The 25,438-nt window shown below is 49.9% G+C and overlaps 1 protein-coding gene across 1 annotated transcript in view; it reads right to left on the reverse strand.

The window, feature by feature from the left end:
- Positions 1-25,438, reverse strand: part of LOC115468956 (protein phosphatase 1 regulatory subunit 12A-like) — a 489,777-nt gene that overhangs the window by 331,793 nt on the left and 132,546 nt on the right. The window contains 1 exon segment of the mRNA XM_030201143.1: positions 24,291-24,385. Coding sequence (XP_030057003.1) covers positions 24,291-24,385 — 95 coding nt within the window.

Consider the following 25,438-nt stretch of genomic DNA (forward strand, 5'->3'; position numbering starts at 1 on the left):
TTACCACTGTACCGGCTGCAATAACCGATTAACCTTCCTCCCTCAAAAAATGTGAAGTGTAAGATTAATCATTTTGAGTTTTTCTTATTTTCTTTAAGATTGGTTTCCTGATCTTGGATCTTCCAATTGTGGACAATTATGTAAATATATATTGTTGAGAGAAAATGTTTTCCTTTTTATACTAATTTCTGTATTTCCTTACATTTATGTGATAAATGTGAATGTAATTAAGTAAAATGATAAGAATGCAAGGAATTCCTCTGCTTATGGGATCTCAAATGGCCACAAATGCAAGCAACCCACATCAAAGGACACACACTCGATCTCATCTCACACAAACTTTCAACTAACCAGAACTTACAAATAACAGACATCAAATGGACAGAAACACCCTGGACCGATCACTACAAACTAAATTTCTCCCTACACTGGCGGAAGAAGGGTCTACAACAAACACACGAACACACATCCAGCACAAGAGGTCGTAGACACGAAAACTCTGGCAACTGATATACAATAACGAATGGACAGCACAGACTCCATATACTACCTCACAGAATGGGATAAAAGATGCAAAAGCATACTAGATGAAATTGCACCCCTACGAACAAGAACCCCACGCAAGAACAACTCAATACCATGGTTCAACGATAAACTGAAAAAGCTAAAAACGCATACCAGGAAACTCGAACGAGCTTGGAGAAAAACAAAAGATGTACACATACTCAACACATGGAAACAAATACAAAGAAAATACAAATACGCAATAAGACAGACAAAAAGATCATACTACAAAACTAAAATAGGGACAGATTACAAAGACGCAAAGAAATTATACGAACAAACTCCTAAACACCAACTTGGTTACCACAACGAATACAGACATCCCATCTGCAGATAAACTCGCTAAGTATTTCAATGAAAAAATTGTAAAACTACGCAGCTCACTACCTCAGGACAACACCAACATCGAAACCTTCCTTAATGAGTTGGACCCAACCACTGGAGAATATCCGGCTGACCGGACTTGGTTAAACTTTGCCCGCCTTATCGTCGAAACAGTTACCCAGGCGATTAACAGGTTCTCCAACACTCACTGCAAACTAGATACCTATCCCAGCTACCTAATGAAATCCACCCCCTACCACTTCATAGTAGACCTCACATCCCATCTAAATTACATGCTCCAACAGGGTCTCTTCCCCAAGGAAAATGGTAATATCCTACTCACCCCAATACAGCGAATGATATACCTGTCGCAGGTGTTCTCCAAGGACAGCAGGCTGATTGTTCTCACGACTGGGATGACGTCCACGGCAGCCCCCAGTAACCGGAACAAAACTTTGCGGGCGGTCCCGCACGCAGAGCACGCCCACCGCGCATGCGCAGCCATCTTCCTGCCTGTGCGCGACCGTTCCCGCTCAGTTGAATGACAAGCAAAGGAATGAGTAAAACGCAACTCCAAAGGGGAGGAGGGAGGGTAGGTGAGAACAATCAGCCTGCTGTCCTCGGAGAATACCTGCTACAGGTATGTATCATTCGCTTTCTCCGAGGACAAACAGGCTGCTTGTTCTCACGACTGGGGTATCCCTAGCTCTCAGGCTCACTCAAAACAAGAACCAAGGTCAATTGAACCTCGCAACGGCGAGGGCATAACAAAAATTGACCTACGAAGAACAACTAACTGAGAGTGCAGCCTGAACAGAACAAATCGGGTCCTGGAGGGTGGAGTTGGATTCAAACCCCAAACAGATTCTGCAGCACCGACTGCCCGAACCGACTGTCGCGTCGGGTATCCTGCTGGAGGCAGTAATGCGATGTGAATGTGTGGACCGATGACCACGTCGCAGCCTTGCAAACCTCTTCAATAGTGGCTGACTTCAAGTGGGCCACCGACGCTGCCATGGCTCTGACACTATGAGCCGTGACATGACCCTCAAGAGTCAGCCCAGCCTGGGCGTAAGTGAAGGAAATGCAATCCTTAGGCCAATTGGAGATGGTACGTTTCCCGAAAGCGACCCCCTTCCTACTGGGGTCAAAAGAAATAAACAATTGGGCGGACTGTCTGTGGGGCTGTGTCCGCTCCAGATAGAAGGCCAACGCTCGCTTGCAGTCCAATGTGTGCAACTGACGTTCAGCAGGGAGGGTATGCGGTCTGGGAAAGAATGTTGGCAAGACAATTGACTGGTTAAGATGGAACTCCGACACCACCTTTGGCAGAAACTTAGGGTGAGTGCGGAGTACTCCTCTGTTATGATGAAATTTGGTATAAGGAGCATGAGCTACCAGGGCTTGAAGCTCACTGACTCTACGAGCTGAAGTAACTGCCACCAAGAAAATGACCTTCCAGGTCAAGTACTTCAGATGGCAAGAATTCAGTGGCTCAAAAGGAGGCTTCATCAGCTGGGTGAGGACGACGTTGAGATCCCATGACACTGCAGGAGGCTTGACAGGGGGCCTTGACAAAAGCAAGCCTCTCATGAATCTAACGACTAAAGGCTCTCCAGAGATGGCTTTACCCTCTACACGATAATGGTAAGCATTAATCGCACTAAGGTGTTTCCTTACTGAGTTGGTCTTGAGACCAGACTCTGATAAGTGCAGAAGGTATTCAAGCAGATTCTGTGCAGGACAAAAACGAAGGTCTAGGGCCCTGCTCTCACACCAAACGACAAAGCTCCTCCACTTGAAAAAGTAACTCTTTTTAGTGGAATCCTTTCTAGAGGCAAGCAAGACACGGGAGACACCCTCAGACAAACCCAACGAAGCAAAATCTACGCCCTCAACATCCAGGCCGTGAGAGCCAGAGACTGAAGGTTGGGGTGCAGAAGCGCTCCGTCGTTCTGCGAAATGAGAGTCGGAAAACACTCCAATCGCCACGGTTCTTCGGAGGACAACTCCAGAAGTAGAGGGAACCAGATCTGATGGGGCCAAAAAGGCGCTATCAGAATCATGGTGCCGTGGGGTCTTGCTTGAGCTTCAGCAAGGTCTTCCCCACCAAAGGTATGGGAGGATAAGCATACAGGAGGCCGTTCCCCCAATGGAGGAGAAAGGCATCTGACGCCAGTCTGCCATGCGCCTGTAGTCTGGAACAGAACAGAGGCAGCTTGTGGTTGGTCTGAGAGGCAAAAAGGTCCACCGAGGGGGTGCCCCACTCTCGGAAGATCTTGCGTACCACTCTGGAATGGAGCGACCACTCGTGCAGTTGCATGACTCTGCTCAGCCTGTCGGCCAGACTGTTGTTTACGCCTGCCAGGTATGTGGCTTGGAGAAGCATGCCAAACTGGCAAGCCCAACGCCACATCCTGATGGCTTCCTGACACAGGGGGCGAGATCCAGTGCCCCCCTGCTTGTTGATGTAATACATTGCAACCTGATTGTCCGAATTTGGATGATTTGGTAGGACAGCTGATCCCTGAAGGCCTTCAGTGCGTTCCAGACCGCTCGGAGCTCCAGGAGGTTGATCTGAAGATCTTGTTCCTGGAGGGACCACAGTCCCTGGGTGTGGAGCCCATCGACATGAGCTCCCCACCCCAGGCGAGATGCATCCGTTGTCAGCACCTTCGTGGGCTGCGGAATTTGGAATGGATGTCCCAGGGTCAAATTGGTCTGAATCATAGTAAGATAGTAGATGACGGCAGAAAAAGACCTGCATGGTCCATCCAGTCTGCCCAACAAGATAAACTCATGTGTATACCTTACCTTGATTTGTACTTGCCTTTTTCAGGGCACAGACCGTACAAGTCTGCCCAGCAGTATTTCCCGCCTCCCAACCACCAATCCCGCCTCCCATCACCGGCTCTGGCACGGACCGTATAAGTCTGCCCTCCACTATCCTCGCCTCCCAACCACCAACCTCTCTTCCTCCACCTGCTCCGCCACCCAATTTCGGCTAAGCTTCTGAGGATCCATTCCTGCTGCACAGGATTCCTTTATGCACATCTCACGCATGTTTGAATTCCGTTACCGTTTTCATCTCCACCACCTCCCGTGGGAGGGCATTCCAAGCATCCACCACCCTCTCCGTGAAAAAATACTTCCTGACATCTTTTTTGAGTCTGCCCCCCTTCAATCTCATTTCATGTCCTCTCGTTCTACCGCCTTCCCATCTCCGGAAAAGATTTTTTTGCGGATTAATACCTTTCAAGTATTTGAACGTCTGTATCATATCACCCCTGTTCCTCCTTTCCTCCAGGGTATACATGTTCAGGTCAGCAAGTCTCTGCTCATACGTCTTGGAACGCAAATCCCATACCATTCTCGTAGCTTTTCTTTGCACCGCTTCCATTTTTTTAACATCCTTAGCAAGGTATGGCCTCCAAAACTGAACACAATACTCCAGGTGGGGCCTCACCAACATCTTATATAGGGGTATTAAAACCTCTTTTCTTCTGCTGGTCACACCTCTCTCTATACAGCCTAGCAACCTTCTCGCTACGGCCACCACCTTGTCACACTGTTTCGTCGCCTTCAGATCCTCGGATACTATCACCCCAAGATCCCTCTCCCCCTCAGTACATATCAGACTCTCACCACCTAACACATACGTCTCTCGTGGGTTTCTACTCCCTAAATGCATCACTTTGCATTTCTTCGCATTGAATTTTAATTGCCAAACCTTAGACCACTCTTTTAGCTTCCTCAGATCCCTTTTCATGCTTTCCACTCCCTCCCAGGTGTCCACTCCGTTGCAAATCTTAGTATCATCCGCAAATAGGCAAACTTTACCTTCTAACCCTTCGGCAATGTCACTCACAAATATATTGAACAGAATCGGCCCCAGAACCGATCCCTGAGGCACTCCGCTACTCACCTTTCCCTCCTCCGAGCGAACTCCATTTACCACCACCCTCTGTCGTCTGTCCGTCAACCAGTTCCTAATCCAGTTCACCACTTTGGGACCTATCTTCAGCCCATCTAGTTTATTTAAGAGCCTCCTGTGAGGAACCGTGTCAAAAGCTTTGCTAAAATCTAAGTAGATTACGTCTATAGCACGTCGATGATTCAATTCTCCAGTTACCCAATCAAAGAATTCAATGAGATTCGTTTGGCACGATTTCCCTCTGGTAAAACCATGTTGTCTCGGATCTTGCAGCTTGTTGGCTTCTAGGAAATTCACTATCCTTTCCTTCAGCATCGCTTCCATTACTTTTCCAATAACCGAAGTGAGGCTTACCGGCCTGTAGTTTCCAGCTTCTTCCCTATCCCCACTTTTGTGAAGAGGGACCACCTCCGCCGTTGTCCAATCCCCTGGAACCTCTCCCGTCTCCAAGGATTTATTAAACAAATCTTTAAGAGGACCCGCCAGGACCTCTCTGAGCTCCCTCAATATTCTGGGGTGGATCCCGTCCGGTCCCATGGCTTTGTCCACCTTTAGCTTTCCAAGTTGTTGATACACACTCTCTTCCATGAATGGTGCTATATCCATTCCATTCTCAGGTGTACTTTTGCCAGTCCCTCGCGGTCCTTCTCCAGGATTTTCTTCAGTGAAAACCGAACAAAAGTATCTATTTAGCAAATTGGCTTTTTCGTCATCATTATCTACATAGCGGTTCACTGTATCTTTTAGTCTCACAATTCCCTTTTTAGTCATTCTTCTTTCACTAATATACCTGAAGAAATTTTTGTCGACCCTCCACCAGTGCAGCGAATTGCGGCAACTGACGGACAGGCGGATGACATCTTCTAGATTCCCAGTGGCTTGGCACCACCAGGAAGCTAGGGTCCATTAAGCAGATCTCATGTGAAGGCAAGCCATGGGAGTCACATGAACCGTAGAGGCCATATGGCCCAGGAGTCTCAACATCTGCCGAGCTGTGACCTGCTGAGACGCTCTGGTCTGGGAAGCGAGGGACAGGAGATTCTGCGCCCTCGCTTCAGGAAGAAAGGCCTGAGCCGTCTGAGAATTCAGCAGAGCTCCTATGAATTCCAGAGATTGGACTGGCTGGAGATGGGACCTCGAGTAATTTATCACAAACCCCAGCAGCTCCAGAAGGTGAATAGTGCACTGCATGGACCGAAGAGCCCCTGCCTCTGAGGTGCTCTTGACCAGCCAATCGTCGAGATACGGGAACACGTGCACCCCCAGCTTGCGTAGATACGCCGCAACCACCACGAGACACTTCGTGAACACCCGTGGTGCAGAGGCGAGCCCAAAGGGCAGCACACAATACTAAAAGTGCCATGTCCCCAGACGGAATCGGAGATACTGTCTGTGAGCTGGCAGTATCGGGATGTGAGTGTAAGCGTCCTTTAAATCCAGGGAACATAGCCATTCGTCTTTCTGAATCATGGGTAGAAGGGTGCCCAAGGAAAGCATCCTGAACTTTTCTCGGACCAGATATTTGTTCAGGCCTCTCAGGTCTAGGATGGGGCGCATCCCCCCTGTTTTCTTTTCCACAAGGAAGTACCTGGAACAGAAACCCTGCCCTTCCTGCCCGGGTGGCATGGGCTCGACCACAATGGCGCTGAGAAGGGCGGAGAATTCCTCTGCAAGTACCTGCTTGTGATGGGAGCTGAAGGATTGGGCTCCCGGTGGGCAATTTGGCGGAGTGGAGACCAAATTCAGGGTGTATCCGCACCGCACTATTTGGAGAACCCACTGGTCGGAGGTTATAAGAGGCCACCTTTGGTGAAAAACTTTCAACCTCCCCCCGACTGGCAGGTCGTCCGGTACGGATACTTTGATGGCGGCTATGTTCCCATGGATCCAGTCAAAAGCCCAACCCCTGCTTTTGCTGTGGAGGCACAGGGGGCTGCTTAGGCGCACGCTGTTGACAGGAACGAGCACGCTGGGACTGTCCCTGTGCCCGAGGAGGCCTTCGGGCCGGCTGGGTGTACCTACGCTTGCTGTAGGCGTAGGGTGCAGCTTGCCGGACCCGGGAAAAACGTCCACCTGCAGAGGTAGATGCTTAAGGCGCCCGGTGGGAGAGCTTGTCAAGAGCAGTTTCCCGCTGGTGTAGTTGGTCCACCAACTGCTCGACCTTGCCGAAAATGTTATCCCCCCGGCAAGGGACATCCGCCAGCCGCTGCTGGGTGCGGTTGTCCAGGTCAGAGGCATGCAGCCATGAGAGTCTGCGCATCACTATACCTTGGGCCGCAGCTCAAGTTGCCACATCACAGGCGTCACAGATACCCCTGGACAGGAACTTTCTGCACACCAGCTGCCTGACCACCTCCTGAAAGGGCCTGGACTGCTCCGGGGGGAGCTTGTCGACCAGGTCCGCCAGTTGCCGCACATTGTTCCGCATGTGGATGCTCGTGTAGAGCTGGTATGATTGGATGTGGGTCACGAGCATGGAAGATTGGTAGGCCTTCCTCCCAAATGAGTCCAGAGTGCAAGACTCCCACCCAGGGGGCGCCGCGGCAGTATGCCTCCGTGCCCTCTTGAAAGCAGAGTCCACGACTGCATCAACTCTGGGTCTGATTGGATCCTGTATTGGGACTCCGCTTTCTTGGGGATGGTGGGATTAGATAGTGGCTTCAACCAGTTCCGAAGCAGTGTCTCCTTAAGGACATTGTGCAACAGCACCGTGGAAGGTATCTCTAGGTGGTGATGGATAGTCGAGGACTTCGAGCATCTCCGCCCTTGGCTCATCCACAGTAACCACGGGGAAGGGAATGCAGATGGACATATCCCTGACAAAAGAGGCAAAGGAGAGGCTCTCAGGAGGTGAGAGCTTCCTCTCCGGTGAAGGAGTGGGGTCGGAGGGACGGACCACAGACTCCTCTGAGGAGAAATATCAGGGGTCCTCCTCCTCCCCCCATGAGGCCTCCTCCTTGGTGTCGGACATGAGCTCTCTCAGCTCAGACCTCAACCGGGCCTGTCTCGACTGCGAGGAACCACGTCCTCGATGATGGCGTCGAGCGGTGGACTCCCGCGCCGGCGGGGACGAAGCTCCCTCCATCGATGGGACCGCCACCTGCGTGGCGGTCGACACCGGTGCCGCAAGCGGCGTCGGAGGCCTCAGCATTGGGCCAGAGCCCACCGGTGCCTCCATCAACGGCGCCGGGGGCACAAGCACCCCCGGTGCCAGCAGAGCCTGGCGCATCAGCCCTTCCAGGATCCCAGGAAGGATGGCTCAGAGGCACTCGTCAAGGCCCACTGTCGGGAAAGGCAGAGTGGCCGGTGCGGGTGCCGGTATCTGCTCGGGTCCAAATGACGGTACCGAGGTACCCGCGGACTGACACAGCGACACCTCTTCGACCAAGGTGGAACGCTCCTCCCGGCACTGCCGCTTCCTGGGCATCGAGTCGTCCCTCAAAGTACCGGAGCTGGCAGTCCCGTGTGCGACCGATGACGGTGCTTCTTGGCATTCTTTCGATGCCCGTCATCGGCGCTCGGCGGAAGAGACGAGCAGAAGGTGGAGCCCCCCCCCCCCCCCGAGGTATCGGATCCGACAGGGTTCGGTCCCGATGGCCCTGAGCAGAGGGAGTGGCCGGGGCAGACTTCCCGCGCGGCCGCTCACCCCCGCCGTCACCGGCAGGCCGGCGGACCAAAGGTACCTGTACTCCTGGGGTCGGCGCCGACTTCGTCGACATCGGTACCGGTACCAAAGACCCGGCCGTCGACACCGATGTTGTAGAGGTCGACGTCGAGTGGCCGGCGCAATTTCCAAAAAGACGGTCCCGCAGAACTTGCCTCGCCACCTGTGTCCGCTTCCTTAAGCCGAGACACAAGGTGCACGTCTTGGAATTATGCTCCGGGCCAAGGCACTGAAGACACCAATCGTGAGTATCGGTCTGCGAGATCTGCCGGCCGCACAGACCACACTTTTTGAATCCGCTTGGGACCTTCGAGGACATCGACGGAAAAATCACGTCGGCAAAGTCAAAATCGTCGAAGGTGGCGGTGAAAAGCACACCCGAAAAAGAAGAAACGACCGCGCGGCCACAAGGCTGCGACGACGCGCCCTCGCGGCTAAAAACGACGAGGAAACTCCTTTTTTTTTTTCTTTCTTCTAGAAAATAACACGCGAACGCGTACTCGAAAGAGAAAAATCGCGGCTAGGCCGCAATCCAGTTTCCGGGGTTGACTAAGAGAGAGACGGGAACACGTCTCTCTCCAGCGCAGAATAGAAAAAACTGAGCGGGAACGGTCACGCACAGGCGGGAATACGGCCGCGCATTCGCGGTGGGCGTGCCCTGCGTGCGGGACCGCCCGCATAGTTTTCTTCCGGTTGCTGGGGGCTGCCGTGGACATCAACCCAGTCGTGAGAACAAGCAGCCTGCTTGTCCTCGGAGAACAAAAGATACCAAGAAAAAAACAAATGAAATCACTAACTACCGTCCAAGTAGCATTGATCCCACACTGGTAGTCAAACTGAAGGAAAGCATGGTAACCAAACAACTAACAGACTATATAAACAAATTCTCAATATTACACGAATCACAGTCAGGTTTCCGCCCCCTCCACAGCACTGAAACAGTACTACTTACTCTTGCCAAATTCAAACAGGAAATAGCAATAGGTAAAAACATCCTTCTCCTCCAATTCAACATGTCTAGTGCATTCGACATGGTAAACCATAATATACTAATAAGACTACTAGATACATTCGGAATTCGTGGAAACATACTTAGCTGGACCAAGGGCTTCCTAACCACAAGAACGTATCAAGTAAAATCAAACTCCAGTATATCATTACCGTGGAAAGCAGACTGTGGAGAACACAAGGTTCACCGCTTTCACCAATCCTCTTCAACCTAATGATGACCCCATTAGCCAAGACCTTATCCAACAAGGCCTTAACCCTTTCATATACGCAGACGACGTCATAATATACATCCCCTACAAAACCAAACTGACAGAAATCACTAACGAGATCAACCTCAGCTTGAACATTATGGACTCATGGGCAAATGCATTTCAACTAAAACTCAATAAAGAAAAACACATTTACCTCATTCTCTCATCCCAACATAGCGCGGACAACCCCGCAAGAATCGACACACCAGACTACACCCTTCCTATCTCAGATAACCTGAAAATCCTTGGCGTAACAATGGACCGCAACCTAACACTAGAGAGCCAAGTGGCATCCACAACAAAGAAAATGTTTCACTCAATGTGGAAACTCAAACGTTTAAAACAATTCTTCCTGAGAGAAACATTTCGCACCCTGATACAATCTATGGTACTAAGCCACGCAGACCACTGCAATGGAATTTATGCGGGATGCAAAGAACAAACATTAAAGAAACTTCAGACCGCACAAAATACGGCAGCTAGGCTTATATTTGGAAAAACGCCATTTGAAAGCGCAAAACCCCTCCGCGAAAAGCTACACTGGCTACCAATCAAAGAACGCATTGCATTCAAACTCTGCATCCTGGTTCACAAAATCATCTACAGTGAAGCCCCGGGATACATGACAAACTTGATCAACTTACCAATCAGAAACATATCCGAATCAAAACAAACATTTCTAAATCTGCACTATCCAAGCCTGTCTTAAATACAAATCAACCCACACATCCAGTTTCTCCTAAATAAGCATGCAACTGTGGAATGCATTACCAAAAGCCTTGAAAATGACGTACGACCACCTAAACTTCCGGAAATCACTAAAGACTAACCTGTTTCAAAAGGCATACCCTACCGATCCAACTTAAATTGCCTGAACTCTGGAACACAACAAAACTAAAGTATGTAATGGACATAACTCAACTCTTTCGTTGTACGATTCTCTAATGTGGCTGTGCTACATGAACTTTATTTTACCACAACATCACTTTGTATTTGTTCACCGGAGTCTGCAAACACCTCTCCGGTACTATGTAAGCCACATTGAGCCTGCAAATAGGTGGGAAAATGTGGGATACAAATGCAACAAATAAAGAAATAATATTCTGAACACAGCCTTCACGGAGAATCCTTGCATTAGGTAATCTGATAACATTAACCCTATGCTTTCTTCACTGCCAAAGCCAAACTTCATCCCTTCTCATCTAACCACCCCCCCCCCCCCCCCCCACCCTATCACCACCACCACACACAGTTTTCACCCTTTACTTTAAAAAATAAACCTAAAATAAGAATAGCTTGCTGTAGTAAATACTGGGAGCTCGAGAAATCAAAACTATTTATTGAGGCCTATAACAATACCTAATTTGTTCAACATTAAAGGCACAATATGTTATGATACACTAGAATTGGAACATTTAGAATAATGTACATGAAGGAGTAAACCATGTGTGTCTTGAGTTTGTCATCAATGTGATAACATATGTGTGAGTTTTATTATTGTATACATGGCTTTGTAATCCACCTAGAAGTGAGGCAATAGTGCGGAATATAAATTTTTTAATAAATAAATAAAACTGAAGTATTTTTCTGTTTCTTCTTGATTTTTGTTGTGGCTGAACACGAACCTTGCTGACAGACAGATGGCAAGAGTATGAGTTTAGTACTCCAAAACCTATGAAAGTCTACTTGATATTGTCTGAATACAGAAAAGCCACTGGAGGTATAGATATCCTCCTCATAAAACCAGAGAATCAATTACAATAGACAAAGAGAATGAAAGTTCTAAAGCAGCTCAGGTGATCAAATCACTCCACCCAGAAGGGTATTACCCACCATGTTTCTTAAGACATGCTCGTTCCAAGCTGTGGTACACTTTCACTGGCTGGACTAGACTGTGGCATCTCCCATCTGAGCCCAGAAAATATTCATTTAGCCTCAAAAATCCACAAGAAAAGGGAAACTTCAGTGGAAAGATGTGGAACTATTTCCAGTAAATGATCCTCACTCCAATGAGGGAATAATTTTGGTTTCAAAACGCTTCCAAAGCATATGAGGAAGTGCAGGATTTTGGAAGACTGAAAATATCAATAGGCCACTGGAGTCTGGGAGTTCTCCAACCTAAGTCAAGCATCAAGTGAAAAATTTTTTTTAGAAGATGACTTTTTCTCAAGATCTAGCATCCAAATAGACAGCATCAACGCCTGCTGAGGGGTGAGGTGAGAAATTTGTAATTCAGATTTATAATGAAGTACTTTTGCATAAGATAACATTCAGCTCTGAAAGAATTACGACTAGGGAAAGAAAAGGAAGGGACAAGAGGCTAGCTGGAGGCAATCAGCTTATAGGTAGGGACCAAGACAGGTACATTAATTTCCACAATCTAGAGCAGCCAGTGGTCAACTAAACTCTTAAAAGGTAAAGAAACGGCCACAAACACACCGTTGAATTGTCTTCCACTCGTGAACATCTGCTTCTCTTCCACCACCACCTTTCTGAGCATGCGCGTGACTTGGAGACCAAAGCAAAGGTAGTCAACTGTGTTTGGTGAACATGCACATACACAACTGTCTGCCACACATACTGAGGCACTGAGCTTCTCAGTGCTAATCCACAAGGACAGAGTCCTGTCATAGCACATGCACAACCAGTCATAAAATAAGAAGTCATTCAAAAATAGAACATTTGTTTTTAATAGACTAATAATTAGAGAAACCCACTCTCAGCAGCATGCCTCCTGTATACATTCGAACACAGAAGAACTTTAGATGGCAGCATGTCATATCACTGTGATTACTACCCCTGTCAAATTCTACCTCCTTTCTAAGTTTTACCTGAAAATTTAGGATGTAGACAAGGATGAAAAATCAGTGAGCTCTCGAGATGGAGAACAAGAGAGGATAAAAAAAAACGTCTATAAAGCGAAGATACTTACCTGTAGCAGGTATTCACCGAGGACAGCAGGCTTCACATTCTTACAAGTGGGTCAACGATCCGCATCGCCCGGGATTCGGTAGATAGCCAGCAAAGTTTTTAAAAAAAACTATTCAGAAACTTCTGAGGTGTGCGACGCGTCTCACCACGCATGCACGGAGCGCCTTCCTGCCCAAAGCATCTCCACATCTCGTCAGTTTTAATACACTAGCATAAAAATAAAAAAAAATATGAAGAAACAACTCCAAGGGAAGGTGGGCGGGACTGTGAGAATGTGAAGCCTGCTGTCCTCGGAGAATATCTGATACAGGTAAGTATCTTCGCTTTCTCCGAGGACAAGCAGGCATACCATTCTCACAAGTGGGGAATCCTAGCATCCAGGCTAACTCAAAACAAACAACAACATTCAATTGAGCCTTGCAACAGCAAGGACACAACAAAGATTAACCTGAAATAAAATACAACTAGATGAGAGTGCAGCCTGGAACAGAATAAAACGGGTCTAGGAGGATGGAGTTGGATTCTAGACCCCAAACAGATTCTGCAACACTGCCCAAACCAACTGTCGCATTGGGTATCCTACTCAAGGCAGTACTGAGATGTGAATGTGTGGACTGAAGACCACTTGCAAATCTCTTCAACGAAGGATGAGTTTAAGTGGGACAATGACGCGGCCATGACCCTTTAATGTCAACCCAGCCTGGGCATAACTGAAGGAAATGCAATCTGCTAGCCAACTGGAAATGGTGCGTTTACCGATGGTGGCTCCCCTCCTGTTGGGATCAAAAGAAACAAACAACTGGGCAGACTGTCTGAAGGGCTTTGTCTGCTCCATGTAAAAGGCCAACACTCTCTTGCAGTCCAAGGTGTGCAAGCTGCTTTTGCCAGGGTGGGCATGTGGTCGGGGAAAAAATGTTAGCAAGACAATCAACTGGTTCAGATGGAACTCCAACACCACCTTCGGCAGGAACATAGGGTGCGTGTGGAGGACTACTCTGTTGCGATGAAACTTAGTATAAGGTGAATTCACTACTGAGGCTTGAAGTTCACTGACCCTACGAGCTGAAGTAAGAGCCACCAACAAAACAACCTTCCAGGTCAAGTACTTCAGATGGCAGAAATTCAGTGGCTCAAAAGGAGCTTTCATCAGCTGGGTAAGGATGATGTTGAGATCCTATGACACTGGTGGAGGTTTGACAGGGGGCTTTGACAAAAGCAAACTCTCATGAATCAAACAACTAAAGGCTGCCCAGAGATAGGCTTATCCTCTACACATGGATGATAAACACTAATTGCACTAAGGTGAACCCTTATGGAATTGGTCTTTAGACCAGACTCTGATGTGTAGAAGGTACTCAAGTAGAATCTGTGTAGGACAAGAAAGGGAATCTATGGCCTTGCTGTCACACCACACGGCAAACCTCCTCTATTTAAAAGAATAAAATCTCTTAGTGAAATCTTTCCTGGAAGCCAACAAGACCGAGAGACACCCTCCGAAAAGACCCAAGGAAGCAAATTCTAGGCTCTCAACATCCAGGTTGTGAGAGCCAGAGACTGGAGGTTGGGATGTAGAAGTGACTCCTCGTCCACCATTGGAGAGAATGCACAAGTTCCAGGGACACTCGGATGACAGACTTCCTGTGGCTCTTTACCACTGAGAAGTCAGGGTCCATTGAGCAGACCTCATGTGAAGACGTGTCATGAGTGTAACATATACTGTGGAAGCCATGTGGCCCAAGAATCTCAACATCTGCCGAGTTGTGACCTGCTGTGATGTTTGAATCTTGGACGCAAGGGACAGAAGGTTGTCTGCACGCATCTCCGGGAGATAAGCTCGGACATTCTTCATATCGAGCAGGGTTCCTATGAACTCCAATTGTTGAACTGGATGGCGATTTGACTTGGGGTGGTTTATTACGAACCCTAGTAGTTCCAGCACCTAAATAGTCATCTGCATTGACTCCTGAGCATCTTCCTTCGAGGTGCTCTTCAACAGCAAATCATTGAGATAAGGGAACACTTGTACTCCCAGCCTGTGTAGCGATGCAGCGACTACCGCTAAGCATTTCGAAAACCCCTGGGAGCTGACACGAGGCCAAAGGGCAACACGCGATACTGAAAGTGATGTATTCCAGGCTGAAATCCTGTGAGCTGGAAGTATTGGAATTTGTGCATATGCATCCTTCAAGTTCAGAGTATAGCCAATCATTTTCCTGAATCACGGGAAGAAGGGTGCCCAGGGAAACCATCCTGAACTTTTCTCAGACAAGGAATTTGATCAGGGCCCTTAGGTCTAGGATGGGATACATCCGCCCTGTCTTTTTCTGCACAAGGAAGTACCTGAAATAGAATCCCTGCCCTTCTTCCCCTGGTGGAATGGGTTCGACTGCATGGGCAGAGAGTTCCTCTGCAAGTACCTGCTTGTGATGAGAGCTGAATGAATGAGTTCTCGGTGGGCAATTTGGAGGTTTGGATAACAAATTGAGCGTGTATCCTAACTGGACTATTTGAAGAACCCACCAGTCGGAGGTTATAAGAGGCCACCTTTGGTGAAAACATTTTAAACTCCCACCAACCGGCATGGACACTTTGACTGCCGCTATACTCTGCTGGAGCCAGTCAAAAGCTCATCCCCTGCTTTTGCTGGGGAGCAGTAGGGGCCTTGGGCGAACACTGTTGAAGAGAACGAGCGCGCTGGGGCTGAGCCTGCTGGCGGGCCGCAGGAGCGTACCTGCGCCTCCTCGACCTTCTCTCCAAATAGATTATCCCCCCAGCAAGGGGCATCTGCCATTCTCTGCTGGACCGAATGGTCCAGGCCAGAAACATGCAGCCAGGAGAGTCTGTGCATTGCTATCTTGGGAAGATTCTGGATGCTGCATTAAAAGTGTCATAAGTGCCTCTGGCAAAGAACTTGCAACATGCTTTCTGCTGCTTGACCAGCTGACGAAAAGGCTCAGCCTGCTCCGGAGGGAGCGCATCAACCAAGTCGGACAGCTGTCTCACCGAGTTCCGCAAGTAGATGCCCGTAAGACTGAATACGGACGATGAGCATAGCGGCTTGATACATCTTTCTCCCAAAGGAGTTCAGGGTTCTAGCTTCTCTACTTGGGGGAGCCGAGGCATAGTCCCTAGTACTCCTGGCTTTTTTTGAGAGCGGCATCCACCACCATGGAGTTGTGGGGTAACTGAGACCTCACCAACCCAGATTCCCCATGGATCCGATATTGGGTATCAATCTTCTTGGGGTTCACAGGGACAGACAGAGGGGACTCCCAGTTCCGTACGAGGGTTGCCTTGAGTACCTCGTGGACAGGAGCTGTCACTGCCTCCTTAGGTGGAGAGGTGTACTCCAGGAACTCAAGCATCTTGGCCCTGGGCTCGTCTTCCACTTCTAGGGGGAATGGAAAGGCCTCTGCCATTTCCCATACAAAGGAGGTGAAGGAGAGACTCTCAGGTGGCGACAGTCTCCTCTCAGATAGCAGGGAAGGCTCAGAAGGGATCCTATTGGTCTCATCGGAGAAGTACCTGGGATCCTGATTCCCATGGGCGTTCCCTCTTCAGTATCTGACAGCACTTCCCTCAGGGATGTCCAAGACTGAGCCCACCTCCACTGGACAGTGTCAAGGAGTCGGATCCTGCCTCGACTCCAGCAAAGCTTCCTCCACCAACGTCGAAGGAGAGATGGTCTGGGTGATGATGGATACCGGTGCCACAAGCGGCGCCGGAGACCACACCACAGGCTGAGGGCCAGGTGGGACCACAGGCTGAGGGCCAGGTGGGGCCACAGCGAGAGGCATGGCAGGCGCAGGCACTCCCAATGCCGATGCACATCACTGCATCAATCCCTCCAAGAGTTCTGGGAGCAAGGCCTGGATACACTTATCGAGAGACACCATCGGTAAAGGCTGAGAGGCCGGTGCAGGGTCAGGCTGTTAAACCGCCTGGGGTGCCGGAGCAGGATCTCGGCTGCGGGGAGAAATATGCATCGGCACCTCCTGGATGGAGGGGGAGCGGTCCTCCTGAAGTCAATGCTTTTCAGGTGCTGATTACCTCTGTGTTCCAGAGCTCGGTGTCTGTGCTTCTTGGCCTTCGCTCAATGCACCTTATCCAAACACCTCAGCGCTGATGAGGACGACACTTAATCCTCACGTTGCCTCGGTGTCAGATCCGACAATGGTCAGTCCCGGGGGGCCTGCATAGCAGGAGGCCTCGAGACAGGTGGACACCCACTCGACAACTCAGTGCTCCCAGTGTCTCGGGGTCTTGCAGCTGACATCCCTAGCTCGACTCCTGACGCTTCCTTCGATGTCAACGCCAACGCCACAAACCTCGATGTTGATGCTGACGTCAAAGAACTGGACCAAGCTCCAAAAAGTTTCTCTCATTTAGCCTCTCAGGAAATTTGTGTCCTTTTCTTTATATGAAGGCAAAGGACACAATTTGCCGGGCTATGGTAAGGCCCAAGGCACTGAACACACCAAAAATGTGTATCAGTACCAGAGATGTCTGGTTGCACCAGGAGCAAATTTGAAGCCAGTGGGAATCTTCGATGGCATGGAAGGAAAATGGCTCCAGCAAAATCAGAAGTCACGCTTGTGCCTAAAAAACAGGAAAAGGCACAAAAAGAGGGTAACCCCGACCAAGCAGGCCTAAATGGGGGCCCGTGAAGAAAAAGAAAGAAAACTTGAACATGGGGCTAAACTTGACAAAATAAAATTAACTTTTCTTTTTGTTTCAATGAAAACAAAAACAAGAAAAAAAAGAACCGAAAACGCAGTAATGCTCTTCCCAGGTGTACGAGGAGCGACTTAAAACGCAGCCACTTACAGAAAGAAATAAACTGACGAGCCTCAGAGATGCTGTGGGCGGGAAGGCACTCTGCGTGCCTCAAAAGGCTCTGGAAAGTTTTTCTTTACTTTGCTGGCTATCTACCAATTCCCAGGTCACACAGATTTTCAACCCACTTGTGTGAATGGTAAGCCTGCTTGTCTTCGGAGAAAGTAGATTTCAAAACACATGAGCCTGGAAAGAGTTCTATGTTCTGCAGGCTCTGGACAGAGAAGATGGTGCAGCAGAAGAGGCGACTGTGAGGTAATCTCTGGGAACAAAGGATCGAAATAAAGGTAGAGGCAACAAGTGTTAAGACGTCATACAATGAGCCTGAATGGTGGAAAATGTGGATCCAAAAAGGAAGGGGGCAGGATGGTGAAAAGAGGTGATGCTAGAGTACACTCATCAAGAGAGTTAAGAAAAAGGCACAAGTCTCCATGAGAACGGTTAGGAAAAGTGAGAAGTTTAGAGGACAGAACAACAGAAGAAGTGCTAAGAGGCAGGCTTTGGGCAGAAAGAATGGGATAGTAGCAGAGGTGATAGCAGAAAAGGTAAAATTATGTATCATACCTGATAATTTTCTTTCCATTAATCATAGCTGATCAATCCATAGACTGGTGGGTTGTGTCCATCTACCAGCAGGTGGAGATAGAGAGCAATTCTTTTGCCTCCCTATATGTGGTCATGTGCTCCCGGAAACTCCTCAGTATGTCGATATCAAAGCTCCATCTGCAGGACTCAGCACTTAGAGAATTACACCCACAAAGGGACACTCTGCCCAGCTCACCACCGCTGAAACGGGGGAGGGGAATCAACCCAGCTCATCCCCACACAAGTGGGGGAGGGTAATCCATCCAGCTCATCCCCACACAAGTGGGGGAGAGACACCACACCCGCCGATGCGGGGGGATCTGGCTTATCCTGCGACCGCAACCGTGGGAGGAGCTGGCCGACCCTAACACCGCCGAAGCGGGAGGGATATAATGCTACCCTACTGCCGCACGAAGCGGGAGGGAGCGCCGGCAGAATTTATGTCTCAATCCAGCCCCGTAAAACGGAGGGGAGAGGAATGCAGCAGCTCACTGTAACACAAAATCGTCTCAACTCCAGAAGAATTCAATCGAAAAAACTTGAACACGAAGATCCTCCTGAACAGGAACTGAAGACTAAACTTGAACCTGAAATGCAACCAGAATATAAACAGTACAGATATCTGGGAGGGGCTATGGATTGATCAGCTATGATTAATGGAAAGAAAATTATCAGGTATGATACATAATTTTACCTTCCATATCATCATGCTGATCAATCCATAGACTGGTGGGATGTCCCGAAGCAGTACTCACCCAGGGCGGGATATAGAAATCCCTGACTGCAACACTGAAGCTCCAAACCGAGCCTCCGCCCGAGCAGCCACAGTCAACCGGTAATGACGAGAGAAGGTATGAGCCGATGCCCAAGTTGCCGCCTTACAAATCTCTTCCAAGGAGACAGACCCGGCCTCTGCCATCGAGGCCGCCTGTGCCCTAGTGGAGTGAGCCTTCAGCTGGATAGGCGGCAACTTCCCCGCTGCCACATAAGCCGCTGCAATGGCTTCCTTGACCTATCGTGCCACTGTAGGCTTGGATGCCTGCAGACCCTTATGAGGACCTGCGAACAGCACAACAGATGATCCGACTTCCGGAAATCATTGGTCACTTCCAAGTATCTGATGATGACTCGTCTCATATCTAGATATTTGAGAGCAGAGTACTCCTCTGGGTAGTCCTCCCTACGAAAGGAGGGTAGGCAGAGGTGCTGATTCACATGGAAACGAGAAACAATCTTGGGCAGGAAGGAAGGCACCGTGCAAATAGACACTCCTGCCTCAGAGAACTGCAGGAAGGGTTCCCGACATGATAGCGCCAGGAGCTCGGAAACTCTTCTGGCTGAAGTGATAGCCACCAAAAAGACAGCTTTCAACGTCAAGTCCTTCAGGGTTGCCTTTGACAAGGGTTCAGAAGGCGGCTTCTGCAAGGCTCTTAGCACTAGATTGAGATTCCATGCAGGCACCACCGAGTGCAGAGGAGGGCGTAGGTGATTAACTCCCTTGAGAAAGCGCACCACATCTGGCTGCGAGGCCAGGGAAGCACCCTTCAGGCGACCCCTGAAGCAAGCCAGAGCCGCTACCTGGACTTTAAGCGAACTGAGCGACAGGCCTTTCTCCAGACCTTCTTGCAGGAACGCCAACACTGAAGAAATTGCAGCAGTGAAGGGAGAAAGAGAGCCTGCCTCACACCACGATGCAAAGGTACGCCAAACCCTGGCATAAGCAGTAGAAGTAGAGCGCTTCCTCGCTCTCAGCATAGTGGCGATGACCTTGTCTGAGAAGCCTTCTTCCTCAGACGCTGCCGCTCAATAGCCAGGCCGTAAGACCAAAGGGGAAGGGATCCTCCATCACCACGGGACCCTGGTGCAACAGGCCCCGCACCGCTGGCAACCGCAGAGGGCCGTCCACCGAGAGCCTGATCAAGTCCGCATACCAGGGACATCTGGGCCAGTCCGGACCCACCAGGATTATCCAACCGGGATGCTTTGCCACCCGGTCTAGCACCCTGCCCAACATGGGCCAGGGCGGGAACACATAGAGAAGCTCCTGTGTCGGACACCATTGGAGAAGAGCATCTACTCCCAGAGAGCCAGGGTCCCGTCCTCTGCTGAAAAAGCGCGGCACTTGGCAATTGGCCGATAACGCCATCAGATCTATGCTCGGCTAGCCCCAGCGCTTCGTGATGTCCAAGAACGCCTGAGCCGATAGCTGCCACTCTCCGGGATCCAAGGTATGGCGACTGAGAAAGTCCGCCTTGACATTCATGACTCCGGCAATGTGGGCCGCCGACAGCTGTTCCAGGTTCGCTTCCGCCCACTGGCATAGCTTCATGGCCTCCTTGGCTAGAGGGGCGCTCTTGGTACCTCCCTGATGATTGACATAGGCCACAGCTGTGGCATTGTCCGACAGGACCCATACTGGCTTCACAGCCAGTACCGGGAGAAACTCCAAAAGCGCCAACCCAATGGCTCTGAGTTCCAGGAGGTTGATAGACCACTTTGCCTCTGCAGGAGACCAGAGCCCCTGCGCTGTCCTTCCCAAGCAGTGGGCTCCCCAGCCCGTCAAAGAGGCGTCCGTCGTGACGACAACCCATTCCGGGGTCAAAAGAGGCATTCCTGCGGACAGCTTGTCTGTCCTCAGCCACCAGCTCAGCGCCTTTCGCACCGCTGGATCCAAGGGAAGGCGCATAGCGCAATCCTCCGACACTGGAGTCCATCGCTGCAGCAAAGAGAGCTGTAGAGGTCTCATATGGGCCCTGGCCCAGGGCACTACTTCCATCGTGGCCGTCATAGAGCCCAACAGCTGCACATAGTCCCAAGCCCGAAGAGGAGAGGCTACTAGGAACTGGTCCACCTGAGCCTGAAGCTTGACAATCCGATTGTCTGGCAGGAACACTCTGCCCACTTGGGTGTCGAAACGAACACCCAGATACTCCAGGGACTGAGTCAGGCGCAGCTGGCTTTTCTCCCAGTTGATGATCCAACCCAGGGAGCTCAAAAGAGCAATCACCCGGTCTACAGCTCTGCCGCACTCTGCATAAGAGGGGGCTCGGATCAACCAGTCGTCCAGATAAGGATGGACTTGTACTTCCTTTCGTAGGAAGGCCGCGATGACCACCATTACTTTGGAGAAGGTCCGCGGAGCAGTAGCCAACCCGAACGGGAGGGCTCTGAACTGGAAGTGTCGGCCCAGGACTGCAAAACGCAGAAAGCGTTGATGAGGAGGCCAGATTGGAATATGCAAGTAAGCTTCCTTGATGTCCAAGGATGCCAGGAACTCCCCTGCCTTCACTGCCGCTATAACAGAGCGGAGAGTCTCCATTCGGAAGTGTCGAACTTTCAAGGCCCGATTGACCCCTTTGAGGTCGAGGATAGGCCGCACAGAACCTCCTTTCTTTGGTACCACAAAGTAAATGGAGTAACGTCCCTTACCAAGCTGATCTGGCACCGGAACGACCGCACCCAGGCGGATCAGATTGTCCAAAGTCTGCTGCACTGCCACAGCTTTGACCGGAGACTTGCAGGGAAATGCACAAACCCGTCTCTTAAGAGTCGGCAGAACTCTAGCTTGTAGACGTCTCTGATGACTTCCAGCACCCAAGCGTCTGAAGTTACCCTGGTCCACTCGCCCAGAAACGAGGATAGACATCCTCCAATCTGCTCTGGGCCATGGACCAGGGCCCCGTCATTGGGTACGAGACCCTGGGGGAGGACGCACCTCCGGGACGGCGGTCTCTGCGAAAGGAATGCTGCTTGGGGGAGAAGTTCCTTTTGAAGGAAGAGGGAGCAGAGGAGCCCGACTTGCCCGGGCGATACCGACGGGCTTCCTGAAACCGTCCTTTGGAGGAACTGGGGTGAGCACCACTGGCCCGAGCCCTGACCTCCGGTAACCTCTTGCCCTGGGACGTGCCGAGATCGGTCACAATCTTGTCCAGCTCGACCCCAAAGAGCAGCTTGCCTTTAAAAGGCAACTTAGCCAGGCGAGACTTAGAGGCGTGGTCAGCAGACCAATGCTTCAGCCAAAGCCAGCGCCGTGCAGAGACTGTCTGAGCCATACCTTTAGCCGAGGCTCTCAAGACATCATACAGCAAGTCTGCCAAGTAGGCCAAGCCCGATTCCAGGGCCGGCCAATCAGCCCTCAAGGAAGGATCCGAGGGGGAAGCCCGCTGCACAATCGTCAGGCACGCCCTGACCACATAGGAGCCGCAAACTGAGGCCTGCAAACTTAAAGCAGCCGCCTCGAAGGACGACTTTAAAGCCGCCTCCAATCTTCTGTCTTGGGCGTCCTTTAGGGCCGTGCCACCTTCCACCGGCAACGCCGTTTTCTTAGTCACCGCAGTGATTAAGGAATCCATGGTAGGCCAAAGAAAGGCCTCCCATTCACCTTCTGGCAGAGGATAGAGGCGGGACATAGCCCTAGCCACTTTAAGGCTCGCTTCTGGGAAATCCCATTGAGCCGAAATCAAGGTGTGCATGGCTTCATGCACGTGGAAGGTTCTAGGCGGGCGCTTCGTCCCCAGCATAATGGCAGAGCCAGCAGAGGCTGAGGGAGAGACGTCCTCCGGAGAAGAAATCTTCAAAATGCTCATGGCCTGCACTAACAGGTTGGGCAAATCCTCTGAGCGAAAGATCCGCGCTGCAGAGGGGTCATCCGCTCCATCCGAGCGGGAATCCGTCTCCTCCAAGCAATCCCCAAAGGACCGTTGGGAGAACTCAGATACGCTGCCCTCATCTACATCAGAGGAGACAGAGTCCTCTAGGGCCTGGAAATCCACCCAAGGGCGTTTGCTTCCGGAGGCCTCAACCCCTTTATCAGACAGGGGGGAGGAGCAGCGTTTTGCATAAGAAAAGCCCGATGCAGCAGCAAAATGAACTCAGGGGAGAAACCCCCCAGACTGTGCACTTCTGCAGCCTGGGCCACGGCCCTAGACGCACCTTCAACCGGCGCTCGCAAGAGCGGGGGAGAAACATGCTGCGCATCCAAAATGGCATCCGGCGCGAAAATCCGAGAAGGAGCCGCGCGGGAAGAACGGCGCTTAACTTTGGCCGCTTTCTTGCCATCGCCCGAATCAAGGGCGACCATAGCATTAACGTCTCCCACCTCGAGGGCAGCCCAAGAAGAAGCCGTCCGAGCAGAGTGGCCGGCCAAAATGGAGGGGGCGAGCAGCGGGGGATGGGTGCTTATGGCGGGGAAAACCGCCGCACCGGAGGAAGAACCGGGACACTGACCGGACTCCAAACTGATGCCCAAAAAGGGCGATTCAGGCTTTGAAACCCCCGCATCCCCACTAGACGCGCACACGCGGTCCGGGGTGCGATTCTTCGCGCCCTCGCCCTCCGACGTCATAAGCCACGTGGAGACCGATCGGGGAATCCCCTGCCCGCTACAAAAGGTAAAAATTACCTGCTTCTCGCTCCGAGCTGTAACGAACTGGTGTCCCAGTGAGCAGCTGCAATAAACGCTGATATAAACGTTGAAATAAACGCCCTTAAAGGACGTCCAAAATTTATTTTTTTATTTTTTTTACGGAGCCAGCGGGAGGGGGGAGAAAAGGAGGGACCTGGCACCACCAGGTTTGCACTTGCTCAAGAAAAGCCCTCAACCCCAGGTACTCAACAAAACCTAAGAATTAGGCCTGGAGACCTAGCCAGAGCTGCTGCTGTGTGTGACAACCACCTGCTGAGATAGAGAACATATTGAGGAGTTTCCGGCAGCACATGACCACACATAGGGAGGCAAAAGGATTGCTCTCTATCTCCACCTGCTGGTAGATGGACACAACCCACCAGTCTATGGATTGATCAGCATGATGATATGGAATTCTGTATAAGAGGACCGTTGTATAGGTGATGCTGAGAGACTTCAGGATGAACAGGTGGAATGAATGCATTGGCATTGTACTCTGGGACTGGGCATGGGGCAGCAGCAGAAACAGTGATGCATGATAGTACACAAAAAAAGCAGCAGCAAACTTTCTAAGACAGTATTTGGATGGATGACTGTCTTTCACTGAAACAGATGCTAGTCCTACCACAAGCTAAGAAACACACATTATCAATCCATCTATTTATTACATTTAGATCCCACATTATCCCAGCAATCTATCTGGAACGCAAGTACATTTGCGGAGATACAATGGAGTCTAATGTTCATTTCATTCATCTGAACACTCTTCCTTCCCTCTGTTCCTACCTTCTTGTCCTGCCTGCAGGGTTCTGAGATACAGCACTTGTCTCGATTAACATCAATGAGGGGTTCTTCTTCTGTTTTTCCTTCTCCAGCCGCAGCTGCTCCATAAAATGAAATTAGAAAGGAAGACAGAAAAGTAACAACAAAAATCAAGCCAGAAATTTCCAGAACCACAGCAGGAGAAAAAAAAAAAAAAGACACATGCCAAAAACTGTCACAATTAAAAAGAGAGGATGAGAAAGACAGATAAAAATCATCATCAGAATCAGTCCAGACACATTCAAGATTATAGCAAGAGAAGAAAAGCCATGCCACACACAGACTGACTTTCAGAATTAAAGGGTGTGCAATATAAATGACAAGTTTTAAAAAAGCTAAGCTCTATGCCAATGATAACTCCATGTCACCTTGAGAATTTCATCCACTCTTGGTTCATAACTTCCACCCCGATACAAAGTGCAGACATCACACTATAGACTGCACGCGGATGAGAGTTAAGAAACCAAGATCAGACTAATGTGATACAAGAAGATCACACAGATCCGGAATTAGGGAAAAAAATGAACAGACTGTCACCAGAGACAAAGCCAGGATGAAAATGTCAGAATGAAAACAAAAAGAAGCAGAAAGGCGGAACCCATCATCAGATACAATTCAGACACTTCCAGATGAGAAAGAATAGAAACATTCTTCATCAAAACAAGGTGTAACATATCTATGTTTACAGAGACTCACAGAAAGCAGCAGAAAGTAAAAGAAGCATCATCAGAGAAAGAGAGAGAAATTTTATACCTATATAGGAAAACCAGATGGTCCCAAGTCAAAAAGGACAGGCTGAGACAATGCTGGTTTTACTTCCACTGAATAATCAGCCTGTCCTCAATGACTTAGAGCCATCTAATGGATCCTAGACATATACAATGTCAGAATTTATAAGAATTAATATACCACACACAGGAAGTGAAGGTATCTGCAAGGGTATAAAAGACATAAAATAAATATTCATTAAAAATAAGATATGTACTATTTACATAGATGACAGACACGAAGAGTCAATGGCAAGGCAAAAAGGGGGGAAAGGTCAGGCATGATCCATTTGTATAGAAGAGCAGAGGAAGTCCTCAGTCTGTCCAGAGAAAACAGAGATGACC

The sequence above is a fragment of the Microcaecilia unicolor genome, chromosome 4, assembly GCF_901765095.1.
Source record: "Microcaecilia unicolor chromosome 4, aMicUni1.1, whole genome shotgun sequence".
In the NCBI taxonomy this organism is placed as follows: domain Eukaryota; kingdom Metazoa; phylum Chordata; class Amphibia; order Gymnophiona; family Siphonopidae; genus Microcaecilia; species Microcaecilia unicolor.